General features: G+C 44.0%; 1 protein-coding gene across 1 annotated transcript in view; it reads right to left on the bottom strand.

Moving 5' to 3' along the window:
* Nucleotides 1-39: 39 nt before the first annotated feature.
* The window catches only part of AKAP8L (A-kinase anchoring protein 8 like), a 29379-nt gene continuing 14832 nt past the window's right edge, over nucleotides 40-14586 (bottom strand). Inside the window, 5 exon segments of the mRNA XM_037818676.1 lie at nucleotides 40-199; nucleotides 202-252; nucleotides 255-354; nucleotides 356-376; nucleotides 448-543. Of these exon segments, the coding sequence (XP_037674604.1) occupies nucleotides 99-199; nucleotides 202-252; nucleotides 255-354; nucleotides 356-376; nucleotides 448-543 (369 nt within the window). The 3' untranslated portion in view covers nucleotides 40-98.

Below are 14586 nucleotides of genomic sequence, written 5' to 3'. Positions count from 1 at the left end.
CAGCGCGCCGACGCACGGACACACCGACACACAGTAGGCGGCGGCTGCGAGAAACTTTATTGCGGCGGCTGCGGCCCCGCCCGCCCGCCGGGCCCGGGTCACGGGACGCCCCGCCTGCCCTCCTCGTCGTACGTCGGCCTCCACGTCGAGGCCCGGGATGCCGCGGACCCGGCGCTGCAGCGCGCCGCCCAGCAGGGGCACGGCCTCCTCCCCCTCCTCCTCCGCGGGGGGGCGGCGGCGGCGCGGCCTCAGGGGCTGGCTCCGGGGGCACGGGGGGCTGCGCCGGTGCCCCCTCTGCGGGCTCGTCCGCCGAGCCGCCCTCGGCCTCCTCCTGCTCGCGCTCCTCCTCGGGGCCGTCGGTGAAGGGGTTCTCGCCCTGCAGGGGTGGGAGGCGGTGAGGGCAGGAAGGCCGGCCCTGCACCCCGCGCCCCGGCGGGCCCACCTCACCTTCAGGTAGCGCTCCAGCTTCTTGCTGATGAGCTTGTTGTTGAGGATGCTGCGGGCCACCATGAGCGAGGACTTCTTGGACTGCTCCATCATGAGCTGGGGGCAGAGAGGGGCGGCTGGGGAGGCTGCCTGCGGCCCGGAAGCCCCGCCACCCCCGCCCCCGCCCCTTAACACCCAGCCCCTGTGCTCAGCCTTGGTGCAGGCGCAGGGACCACCTGATCCTGTCTCCGCTGAGGTGCCCTGTGTTGCTACGCCTCACTGGACATGCCATGGCACATGCTCATGGCTGTACTGCAGGCAGTGATCTGCCTACCTAAGAGCTGCAAGCACTGGACAAACTAAGAAACCTAAAAACCATGTGCAACCAGTGACAAAGTGCTGACTGCCTTAAAGCCTAAAGATCTTGAGGATCAACAGGGGAGACAGAACAGCTGGGACACAAATGCCAAACCGCTTTTCCAAATGGCGGAGTACTGCCAAGAGGAGTTACGCCCCGCCGAAGACAAAGGCAGGCAGGCCTCTACTCTGCTGATGGCAGGGTCCACCGCTCACATTTTCTGGGCAAACACTTTGATAGAATGTATCAAAAGTAAAGATCTGCCTCAGTAATCCCTTCCCGGAACCTATTTTAGCTCAGCAATCCCGAAGCGTGGGCACACACTTTATAGTGGGGAAAACTGGAGGCCCCCTAAATGCGGGTCAGCAGAGAAGGGGTTAAGTAAGCGAAGCCCTCAAAACTGGCCCTGTCAGGACTGCACAGGAGGAAACAGGACAGCCTAGAGCAGGAGCCCTTCTGCCATGCTGGGGGCTTGCCTCTGGGGTGGGCCCAGGCGCATGTATAGGGCCCTACACAGAGAGAAAATAAGAAAGCCCCTTGGGGAGGCAGAGGGGGATAACAGACCCCAGGCAGACTCATCGTGGAATAAGTTGAGGCACACCTTGAGGGCACTACTAGATTTCTTACTCTGCCACTCCCCCGGGGCAGGTGGATGCTCTCACAACTCCTCCCTACTGATGGCTGTTTAAGTTGTTTCTGGATTTCTGCCACAGTAAATAAAACATACCAGAATAAACTTAAATCCATCCATGCTGGTGCCTTTATTTCTATCAGGTTCCCCAAAGCATGAACAAGTGATGGGTTACTTTGCAAAAAAGTGGCAGTCAGCTTCCTACCCCAGCAGGCAAACACTGCCCTGGTCAGTGCTGGATGTTTCTACTCCTACATTTTTGTTGTCTTAGCAAAGAGGAGAGGGTGGACACAGCCCCTAGCCACGTGGCCCAGCCAGGCCCGGCAGCAAGTCAGTGCTCTGACATGGGCCACTGCCCACCCATCCTTTCCAGGGGGACTGACTCCTTGGCATCCACAAAGAATCTGCTAAATTTATTTGACCTTTTGTTTTATTTTTCACCTTTAAATCTTCTGGAATTTACTTTAGGACATGCTGTGAGGTAAGGCTCCAAGTTTATTTCCAGAAATCTATCTAATAAATCATTATTTCCCCAACTTGATTGATGTAGAGGTCCATAATCTCTTACCCAGAGATGATAAATGCCAAAGGAAACCAAGAGACTTCCCCGAAAACGCATTTGGTGGCAAAGCATGAGTTGATGTGAGGTATTCTATGGTCTTTACTTATCCCACTTAAAAACATCACTTGGAAGTTATCTGTTGCTAGTTCAACTACAAGGCACCTGCCCCGAGGCTCTGAGGACGCAGGTGCTCATGCCACGTGGTTGTCCTGATATCAAAAACCACTTCAGGACATCTGGCCCAGGGTCTCAGAGAAGGGATCTGCACCAACTTGGACAAATACACTGAGTTCCAAAACACGCTGGGATCTGTTGCTAAACTCCCTATTCTGGCTCCACTGTTTATTACTGTGCCAATAGCACGGTCCTTGTTTTGAACAATGTGGCTTTGTGATAAGTTTTTCTATCTGCTGAGTAAGTTCCTGAACTCACTGCCACCCCTTCTATAATTTTCTCCGCTACTGTTCAACTTAATTCTATAATGTAAAACTTTTTTATATAAAATAAATTTTATCCAGTCTTCTCTGCCTCCCCTGCCCCACAATGATATTTGAGTTGGAACTGCACTAAACATGGGCATGAATTTTGGGAGACTTGGTTTTCGTTTTGTTTTATTTTTGCCATTAATTCTTCCCATCTCTTAGACAGTAAGTCACTTCACTTGGTGAGGACTTGTTTCATGTCCTTGGAGTGTTTGTAGTTCTTCCTAAAGATCCCATCCCTTTCCTTAAATTCTTATTCTTAGTTGTTCCCCACATTTTGCATTTATTGAGATTTTTTTTTTCCTTTGCATTTCTAACTGGTTATTACTAGAGCGGAAAAAACTACTCTTGGTATAAAATCCTATCCCCTTATCAAAGTCTATTAATTTTAAGAATATCTTGCCAGAATCGTTCCGCTTTTCTAAGAATATAACCAGGTTATTTGCACAGTCTTCTTTTCCAGTATCTATACCGATAACGATAGATTTGTTACTGAACCATCCTTGCATTCCAGAAAACACCCTACTTATACTACACAACAGATTTGAATCGCCACTAGATTTACAATTGCTAATACTCTCTTGAGCCCCGTTTTATCTTACTAATATCACTAAGGCTACTGCTTTCTTTTTGGTATTATCTTTATCATATTTTTGGAATTGAGGTTAAAAGGCTCCCAATGAGGGTAGCTGGTAGTGGATACCTGAAACTATCAAACTACAACCCAGAACCCATGAATCTCAAAGACAATTGTATAAAAATGTAGCTTATAAGGGGTGACAATGGGATTGGGAAAGCCATAAGGACCACACTCCACTTTGTCTAGTTTATGGATGGATGAGTAGAAAAATAGGGGAAGGAAACAAACAAACAGACAAAGGTACCCAGTGTTCTTTTTTACTTCAATTGCTCTTTTCACTTTAATTATTATTCTTGTTATTTTTGTGTGTGCGCTAATGAAGGTGTCAGGGATTGATTTAGGTGAATGTACAACTATGTGATGCTACTGTGAACAATCAAATGTACGATTTGTTTTGTATGACTGCGTGGTATGTGAATATCTCTCAATAAAATGAAGATTAAAAAAAAAAAAAAAAAAAAAGGCACCCAAAACATGAGTTAGAGATTTGAGTGTAGCATAGCACAGCAGCCCAAGGAGCCCCATGGACCAGCCTCCCCAGTGCAGAAAGCTATTTAAAAATACAAAAAACACTTTAAAGTCGCTGGAAATGGTCCTGGGGGCGCACAGCAAATGAATAAACATTTAATCAAGAAAATCTACTAAAACACCCTACACAACATGGGGTCTGCCAAGCAGGACACAAAGTCTGAGCTCCCGGTCAGAGGGTCGTGGTCTCTGCCCAGGACAGGGACACGCACCACCATTTCTCCACTCCCAGCTACGTGTTCTACGGGGCGAGTTCTGGGCCAGTTCAGACAACAGGTGGGAGCTGAAAATCTGTCTTGGGTGCTGGATGGTGAGCATCTGGGGCCCAGATTAGCCCTTCCCTAGCTGTTTCCAAAGCAGAAGGCCCACCCTGGAAGTGGCAGGCTACAGCCTCCCCATCCCCTCTGCCGAGTGCCCAATTCCTAAAGCAGGGGTGTCACTCAGAGGACAGCTTGCCATTGAACCACCCCCAGCTCCAGAGCCTGAGGCCAGAGATTTTGCCCAGGGGACAGGTAGGCCTTAAAACAAGAACGCTCCAATCTCTTCCCTAAAGAACTGACTTCATTTGTAATAAGTACAAGCATGGGAGTGGCTCCCCAAATAACAAGCATGTTGTGAAAAATAATTAAAACGGAGTTTGGCAGATTCCTTAAAGATAAAGATAAACTTTAGGCCAATTAGCTTGCCAGAAAGAACCAAGGAAATAGCTAAGAAGAGCCTTCCTAGGGTCAGAACTAACCTCAAACAGTAACTTCAAAAACTATTCCTGTAGGTTTTGTTTCAACTGGATCAGTCTGTGGAGCAATCTATCCCCCAGAGCATTGCTGGACAGAGTGGAACAACGAGCTGGCGACTCCTGGGTGTGGTCAGGAAAGAGGCAAAGGGAGTCCTGGCAAAACCACCACCACCCAGGGTGGCCGTGTGCCCAAGACTTCATCCAAGGAGCAACATCGGAGGCCTCACACTATGGGAGTAAAGAAAACGTCACTAAAATAGTTCAGCTAGTCACTAAACAGACAGACATACAATTACAAGCCCTGGGGTAGTAGACAAGCAGCAGTATTCAGAGTTTTGGCAATACATTATCTAGAATGTCCAGTTTCCAACAAAAATTACAAGGCATGAAAATAAGCAGGAAACTCTGACCATACACAGGGGAAAAAGAGGAAGCAACAGAAACTGCCTGAGAATACAATCACGTGTCAGACTTAACAAAGACATCAAAGCAGCCAAAATAAATATATTCAAAGAATTGAAGGAAACCATGTTTAAATAAGTAAAGGGGACCGGATGACAATATCTCATCAAATAGAGAATATTAATAAAGAGAAACAGATTATTCAAAAAATCAAACAGAAATCCTGGAACTGAAAAGTACAATAACTGAAATGAAAAATTCATTAGAGTGGCCTGGCAGACTTGAAATGGCAGAAGAAAGAATTTAGCGAACCTGAAGACAGACCAATAGTGATTATGCACTCTGAAGAAGAGAAAAACAAACAGAGCTTCATAGAATGTGGGACACTATCAGATGCACCAGCATATTCCTAACGGGACTACCAAAGGAGGAGAGAAAGAAGCAGGAAAATTACTGGAAGAAATAATGCCAGAAAACTTCTCAAATTTATTGAAAAACAATAACCTACACATCAAAGAAGTTCAACAAACTCCCAATATCATAAATACAAAAAGGTCCACAAGCAGATACCTCACAGCAAAAATGCTGGAAGTGTCAAAGACAAGGAGAAAACCATGAAAGGAGTATGAGGGAAAAAAAGTCACTTCCCTTACAAGGTGTTTTACTTTCCTGGCTGCTAAAACAAATGCCGTACAATGGGTTGTTTACCAATAGGAATTTACAGGCTTGCAGTTTCAGAGGGCAGAAGGCGTGCTTCTTCCTGGGGTCGTTATCTTCTAGCTGGCCACAATCTTTGGGGCTCCTGGGCTTTTCTGTCACAAGCAATGCATGTGGTGGCATCTTCTCCTTTGTCTTCCAGGTTCCACAGACTTCAGTTTCAGCTGCTCCCCGTGTTCAATTGCCTTCGCTTACAGGGCCTTCACCATATTGGATTAGGGCCCACCCTCACTCAGTTTGGGCATGTTAACTAGATTACACTATCTGCATAGGCTAAGAATTTTCTAAACAGTAAAAATTTCCAAATCATCAACTGCTGGTTCCCTTGTGCCTAAGATTTCAGTTCTCAGCTTATCCCTTTCCTCTCATGTTTCACTAAAAGCTACAAGGAAACCAGGCCAAACCTTCCATATCTAGCCTGGGAATCTCCTCAGCTAAATATCCAAGTCCACCACTCTGAAGTTCTGCCTTCCACCCAATGTCACAACACAATTTCACCAAGTTCTCTGTCACTTTTAACAAGGATCGCCTGTCTTCCAGTTTCTAGTAACACATTCATTTCCGTGTCAGGCTTCCAGGGAGCCAACGTTAACATCCACCTTTCTACCAACATTCCATTCATACCAAATTATACATTCTTTAAGATGGTACAAAGTTTCTCCACAGCTCTCTCTCAATTTTGAGTCCTCACAATTCTTCCAGCCTCTACCCATTACTCAACAATTCAAAGCCATTTCCATTTTTAGGTGTTTGTAACAGCAGCATCCCACTTTCCGGTACCAAAAACCATTTTAGTTTCTCAGCTGCTAACACAAACACCATACACAATGGGCTGGCTAAAGTAACCGTTTTAGTTTGCTAAAGCTGCTTAAATGCAATATGTCAGAAATGGGGCCGGCTTTTAACAATGGGGATTTATCAGCTTTACAAGCTTACAGTTCTGAGGCCGTGAAAATACCCAGCCAACCCCAGGAGGAAGCACGCCTTCTGCCCTCTGAAACTGCAAGCCCATAAATTCCTATTGGTAAACAACCCATTGTATGGCATTTGTTTTAGCAGCCAGGAAAGTAAAACACCTTGTAAGGGATGAGACTTTTTTTTCCCTCATGCTCCTTTCACAGTTTTCTCCTTGTCTTTGACACTTTCAGCATTTGTACTGTGATGTATCTGCTTGTGGACCTTTTGATATTTATGCTGTTTGGAGTTCACTGAACTTCCTGGATGTGTAGGTTATTGTTTTTCAGTAAATTTGAGAAGTTTTCTGCCATTATTTCTTCTACTGGCTCACGGTTTCGGAGGCCAGAAGGCTAGTATCTTCTGGCTGACAAGCCATCTGTGCTGGTTTGAATGTATTATGTCCCCCAGAAAAAGCCATATTCTTTGATGCAATCTTGTGGGGCAGACATATTAGTGGGGATTAAGTTGGAACGTTTAGATTAGGTTGTTTGCATGGAAATGCACCCCACCCAACTGTAGGTGATAACTGATGAGATATCTCCATGGAGGCGTGGCCCCACCCATTCAGGGTGGGCCTTGATCAGTGGAGCCATGTAAATGTGCTGACAAACAGAAGGAACTCAGTGCAGCTGTGAGTGATGTTTTGAAGAGGAGCTACAGCCAAGAGAGACACTTTGAAGAAAGCATAGTTTGAAGACGGCTGTTGAAAGCAGACTCTTACTCCGGAGAAGCTGAGAGAGGACAAACAACCCAAGAGCAACTAAGAGTGACATTTTTGAGGAACTGCAGCCTACAGAGGAATGTCTTGGGAGAAAGCCATTTTGAAACCAGAACTTTGGAGCAGACGACAGCCACGTGCCTTCCCAGCTAACAGAGGTTTTCCGGACACCTTTGGCCATCCTTCAGTGAAGGTACCCGATTGTTGATGTGTTACCCTGGGCACTTTATGGCCTTAAGACTGTAACTGTGTAACCAAATAAACCCTTTTCAGCCTAGAGAGGAACTCCTGGGAGAAAGCCATTTTGAAACCAGAACTTTGGAGCGGACGCCAGCCACATGCCTTCCCAGCTAACAGAGGTCTTCCAGACACCCTTTGGCCATCCTCCAGTGAAGGTACCCAATTGTTGATGCGTTACCTTGGACACTTTACGGCCTTAAGACTGCAACTGTGTAACCAAATAAACCTCCTTTTATAAAAGCCAGTCCATTTCTGGTGTTTTGCATTCTGGCAGCATTAGCGAACTAGAACACCATCCATAGGGTTCCTCGGCTTTTCTGTCACAGGGGAAACACACCTGGTGGCATCCTTAGAACCCTGTTTCATTGACTTCCAGCTTCTGGCTGCCCTTGGCATCTCCTTCCGGGTCCAATTTCCTTTGCTTATAAGTATGTCAGCCCTACTGGATGAAGGTCCACCCTCATTCAAGTTTGGCCACCTTAACTAGGAACATTTTCAAAGGTCCTATTTAAAAATATGTTCACAGCCACAGGCCTGGGGGATGGGGAGTGATCATGTCTTTTGTGGGGGACGTCATTCAATCCACAACACAAGGGAACCCCAATACGATTAACAGCTGATGTCTCAGCAGAAACGGAGTTCAGAAGGGAGAGGGATGTTCAAAATGCTCAAAGGAAAAAAACTGTCAAACAAAAACCTTCTACCGCAACAAAGCTAGCCTGCAAAAATGAAGGCAAAATAAAGACATCCCCAGAAAACAAAAACCAAGAGACATGTGCTGCTAGAAGACCTGCCTTACAAGAAACAATAAAGTTCTTCAGGCAAAAAGGCAAGTGACCCCAGATAGTAATGCAAATCCACATGAAAAAAGACAGAGCACTAGTAAAGGTAATTATGTAATAATAAAAAATACAAATGTTTATTTTCCTTTTTTCTCTTAATTTAAAAGACAACTGTATAAAGCAATATGCATATAATTGTACTATTTTGTCTATACCACATAGAAATGTTTCCAGTGACACCATAAAGGAGGTGGGTGGGAGCAAAGCTGTACTGAGCCAAGGATAAGCCTCCAGATGGTAACTGGAATCCCCAAGCACAAATGAAGAGAACCAGAAATGGAAGACAGCTAATATAACAAAAGCTATAAACACATCACTGTCCTTTTCTTCTTTAATAGATACACAATTAGAAACTCATAATTATAGTATTGTGCTATTGGGTTTGTAACCTGTATAGATGTGATATGTGTAACACCGCCACCAAAATGAGGGGGGAAGAGAGAAGGGAACAGAGCCACACGGTAGTAATGTTTCTGTAACTCACAAGAACTAAACTAGTATAAATCTGAAGCTGACTCTGATAAGCTAAGATACGTACATTCTTTCACACTGTATAAGAAGTATGAGACATGAATGTATAAGGTAAGTTCTAGAGCAACTGCCAGGAAAATAATTCCATAGAATATGGTCAGAACCTCACCAAAGAAATTAAAATGTTACTGTGGTAGTTTGAAGCGGAATGGGCCCCAGAAGATCCTGTACTTAAAACTAATCCATTCCTGCAGTGTAAACCTGTTGTGGGTGGGACTGTTTGATTTGAGTTATTTCAGTTGAGGCGTGTCCCAGGTGTGTCTTAGTCCTTTGATAGAGAGAGAGAGAGAGAGAGGGAAAGTGAGAGTGAGACAGAGAGAGAGAGAGAGAAAGACAGACAGACAGAAACTGAGAAAGAAAGCCACAGATGGAGCAGCCAGAAACTGAAAGCAACAAAACCCAGGAGAGAAGGGGGACAGGCGGATGCCACCATGTGCCTGGCCATGTGACGGAGGAGCCTGGGATCACCAGCAGCTGGTCTTCAGGGAGAAAGCACTGTCTGTTGATGCCTTGAGTTGGACATTTTCCCAGCCTCAGAACTGTAAGCTTGTAAAGCTGATAAATCCCCACTGTTAAAAGCCGGCCCATTTCTGGTGTATTGCATTTCAGCAGCTTTAGCAAACTAAAATGGTTACCTGAAAAAATACTTAATGCAAAAGAAAGCAGTACACTGACTGTATATTCTGAATGCATTGTATAGTATATGAATATATCTCAGTAAAACTGCATTAAAAAAGAATAAAAGAAAGTAGTAAAGGAGGAATATGGGAATAAAAGGCATGACACATTTAGGAAATAAAAAGTAAAATGGCAGATGTAAATCCAACTATATGTATCAACAATAACATTAAATGTCAATGGATGAGACAAAAGGCAGAGACTGTCAGACTGAATAAAATAACTTGATCTGTCTGCAGGAGCTACACTTTAGATTCAAAGATACAAATGTATCAAAAGTAAAAGGATGGACAATGATAGATTGTGAAAACAGCAACTATAAGACAGACAGCATGGCTACACTAATCTCAGACAGAAAAGACTTTAAAACAAAACATGATAGTGGAGATAAAGAGTGACCTTTTGTAATGATAAAACTGTCAATCCATCAGGAAAATAAAACAATGATAAATACATATGCACCTAATGACAGCTCCAAAGTACGTGAAGCAAACACTGACAAAATTGAAGGGTGCAATAGACGATTCAATAATACCAGTTAGAGACTTCAACATCCCATATTCAATATGGATACTGATAGAGGTAGAAGATCAACAAGGAAAGAGAAGACTCACGGGTATATCTATAGAACAGACCACCTGACAACAGTAGAGTATAAATTCTCAAGTGCACGTGGAACATTCTCCAGAATAGGCCATATGTTAACCCAAAACAAGTCTCTAACTTTGAAGGCTGAAATCATACAAAGTATCTTCTCTCAATACAATGAAATGAAACTGGAAATCAATAACCAGAAAGAAATTCAGGAAACTCACGAATGTGGAAATCAACAATACACTCCTGAATAACCAATACATCAAAAAAGAACTGACAAGGAGAAACAAAAAATACCTTGAGATGAATGAAAATGAAGATACAACATACCAATGTACATACGGGATGCATGAAAGCAACCCTCAGAAGAAAACTGGTAACTGTATACACACCTATGTTAAACAAGGTGGTTTCAAATCAATATAACCTACCCTTTCACCTTGAGAAACCAGAAAAAAAGTGCAAACCAAACCTAAAGCAATCAGATGGAAGGAAATAATGATTAGAACAGAAATTAATAAAATAAAGAAAAACAATAAAGAAAAATCAGTGAAACCTTGTTCTTTGCAAAAATCAACTAAATTGACAAACCTTTAGCTAAACTGACCAAGAAATAAAAAGGACTCAATTAGAATCAGAAACAAAAGAGACATGACTACTGCCCTCATCAAAATAAAAAAGATTATGAAAGAATTATATGAATAACTGAATGCCAATAAATCACATAACTTAGATGAAATAGATGCAAACTACTGAAACGAACTGAAGAAACAGAAAATTTGAACAGACTTGCAACAAAAACATTAAATTAGTAATTTTTTAAAAATACAAAGAAAAGCCCAGGCCCAGGTGGCTATATCAGTAAATTCTATCAAACATTTAAAGAAGAATTAATGCATTCTTCACAAACTCTTCCAAACAGCAGATGTGGGAACACCTTCAAATGCATTAATTGAGGTGATTATCATCCTGGTACCAAAACCAAAGGCACCACAAGAGATGAAAATTACAATAACTTTTAAGAATACAGATGCAGACATCCTCAAAAAGATCCTAGCAAACTGAATTCAACAACATATTAAAAGAATTACACACTACGACCAACTGGGATTTACTCCAGGAATGCAAGGATGGTTCAACATCCAAAAAAAAGTCAAGTGTAATACACCTCATTAATACAGTGAAAAAAAAAGAAAAATACACGGTCATCTCAACTGAACCAGAAAAAGCACTTGACAAAAATTCAACTCTTTCATGATAAAAACACTCAATGAAGGAATAGAAAGACACTTCCTCAACATGATAAAGGCCATTTATGAAAAAAACCACAGCTAACATCACACTCAATGGTGAAAGACTTGATGCTTTCCCCCAAGATGAAGAACATGACCACTTCTATTCACTATTGTCCTGGAAGTTCCAGTCAAAGCAATTAGGCAAGAAAAAGAAATAAAAGGCATCCAGATTAGAAGCGAAAAAGTAAAACTGGGTCCATTCACAGATATGGACCTACTCTTGTACATACAAAATCCTAAGGAATCCACTAAAAATCTGTTACAACTAACAAACACATTCAGCAAGGTGCAGGAAACAAGATCAACATACAAAAATAAATTGTATTTCTTTACACCTGCCATGCACAATGTGAAAATAAAATTAAGAAAATTCCATTTGCAATAGCATCAAAAAGGATAAAATACTTAGGGACAATTTCCCAGCCACCGCTGCAGCCAGCCCACAGCCCGTCGCAGGCCGTGGAGACGACTTCTTTTCCAGGTCACGGCCTGGGCCAGATGCACATGGAGGGCACCAGGTCAAAACCCAGTCCTCTAATGAAGGTGCCAGGGATTGATTCAGGTGATGAATGTACAACTATGTAATGGTACTGTGAACAATCGAATGTACGATTTGTTTTGTATGACTGAGTAGTATGTGAATATATCTCAATAAAATGAAGATTTAAAAAAACAAAACAAAACAAAACAAAACAAAACAAAAAAAAAATACTTAGGGACAAACTTAACAAAAAAAGTGCAAAAGGTATCCATTGAGAACTACAAACACATTTGAACAAAATTAAAGGACTAACTAAACAGATAGACTCCCCTGTTCACCAACTGGAAGATTTAATAGTTTACAGATGGCAATACTCCCCAGGTTGAGCTACAGATTGCGCACAATCCCTCAGAATCCCAGCTAGCTTCTTTGTAGAAACTGACAAGCTGATCCTTAAACTCACAAGGAAACTCAAGGCACCCAGAATAGTCAAAACAATCTTGAAAACAAACCACAAAATCTGGAGGACTCACGCTTCCCAATTTCAAAATTTATTACAAAGCCACACTAATCAAGAGTGTGGTACCGAGACCAGTGGAATACACTTGAATCCAGAAACAAAGCCATGTACCCACTGTCATCTAGCTACAGGTGAAAGGAGGACCTGTAACCCACAACATCTACAAAAATTAACTCAAAATGCAAATGTAAAAGCCAAAACTATAAAATTTGTAGAGGAAAACGCATGGGTAAAAATCCTCGTGACACTGGATTTAGCCATGGATTCTTCAACATGACACCATAAGCACAAGAAACAAAAAAAAATAGAGAAATTGGACTTTATCAAGTTGAAAAAAAAAGTGTGCTAAAGGACCAATATTGTCTGATTCCACTTACATGAAGAACCTAGAACGTGCACATCCACAAAGACAGAGAGTAGATTGCAAATTACAGGGAACAGGGTGGGGGGGGAGGGAAAGGGGAGGGGGGAGGTGGACGTTACTGCTCAATAAGCACAGACCTTCTATTTGGAGTGCTGCAGGGTTCTTCTGTAAACCCACATTTCAGTTTCAATAAAACTGAAAAATTAAAAAATACTAACCACTAAAGACCATATCAAATATGACTATTTATATGGAGTCTCCAATATAAGTAAACATATAAACATATATATATAAGGAAAACACACTGCTGGTTGCCTGGGCTGGAGGAGGATGGGGACTTAAGGGGTGATAGCTAAACAGTACAGGGCCTCTTTTGGAAGAGATGAAATATTGTCTAGTTGGCTGTGGTGATGGTCACTCAAGTCTGTGACTACTACACACTGAACTATATGCCTTAAATGTGCAAGTTGTATGGTATCTGAGCCTTATCTTAATAAAGTTGCTACCAAAAAAAAAAAAAAAAAAAAATTTGAAGCTCTCCATCTATTTCTCGAGTCTGGTTTAAACTACTTCTGGTCCTTCTAAGTATCTTTCATCAACCTTCCCAACCACATTCGAGTTAACTGGTTGTTTCAGCTGCTTTTTCTTTACTTCTCTTAGGATCGCTTTTGAGTTTAGATGTTGTTGGGCCATCGCCCACTTCCCCTAGATTTTCCCGAAGTTTTAATGCCATTCGCTCTCCATCCTCTGGCCATCTGCTCCTCTTCCTCCCACCCCCCACCCCCCTCCAGCTCCGGGACCCAAGAATCCGTTACTGCATTTTAAAATCTTTTACGCTTTCCTTAGTTTACAGTCTTTCTAAGGGACTCTGCTCAGGTTTTCAGGATCAACTAAAAACAAAGGAATTTTAGAAAAAGAAAAAGAAGACTCCAGTCCCGGCAGGATGCAACCCACCCAGTTTGCTGCCAACAACAGCCGACACTCCCCTTGGCCTCCTGACCTCCCGACGACCTGATCTCGGCGAGAGCCCACCCTGCCCCTCAGCTGGGCAGCAGGGCCCTGAGGAAGGCCAAAGATGAACTGTGAAGGGTTAGGAAAAAGGCTGGGAACTGCTCCTTCCTGCTCTCATCTCAGGTGAGACTGCCTGCTCTGAACCCCCCTCTGCCTCCTCCGGGAGGTGGTCTCAGAGCTCCCCACTGCCTGACCTGGTCCCAGGCTCCTCAGCTCTCCACCCCTGGACCAGGGGCCTCACAGCCATCTTCAACCCACCTTCCTCGACTCCACCAAAACATACCCACATGGCTCTGCCTAGACACAGTGACAGGCTGGAAAACAGGACAGGATGTGCCCACTTTCCTGCCAAACCCAGCCCCATCTCTGCACCCCGACCCTATCAGAATCCCAGCCAGCTTCTTCGTAGAAACTGACAAGCTGTCATCTAGCTACCGGTCAGCAGCCCCACTGTCCATCCAGCTGCCCCAGCCAGGATGCTGAGGGTCACCCAGACTCCTGAACATGGGGACGGCCACAACCTCAGCAGCCCCCAAGATGGGGGCACCTCTCTCACCCCATCACCCTGGCAGCCTCCCGTTGGACCCCTGCCTTCCTGCATACCAGGGCCTGAAGTCTGGGTTTCCATGCACACTCTGACCCTGCTCCTCCCCCACCCATGGGAGCGAGCCCCAACCCCTTGGTCAGCAGCCACCAACCTCTTAAGGCCGCCTCCACCCACGTCCACAGTTATACATCTCCCCATGCAGTTTCTGACCCTAACCCGGCTGTTGACCCCCGATGGACACGGAGGTTCCCCATCCCACCCCCAATGCTTCCGCAGGCCAGCCGAGGACATTGGGCTGGGGAGGCCCCATCTGCCTGGCCCGGCCT

Source organism: Choloepus didactylus, chromosome 25 (genome assembly GCF_015220235.1).
Source record: "Choloepus didactylus isolate mChoDid1 chromosome 25, mChoDid1.pri, whole genome shotgun sequence".
Taxonomy (NCBI): domain Eukaryota; kingdom Metazoa; phylum Chordata; class Mammalia; order Pilosa; family Megalonychidae; genus Choloepus; species Choloepus didactylus.
The sequence above is the reverse complement of the archived record's forward strand: the minus strand, read 5'-3'. Positions and strand labels throughout refer to the sequence as shown.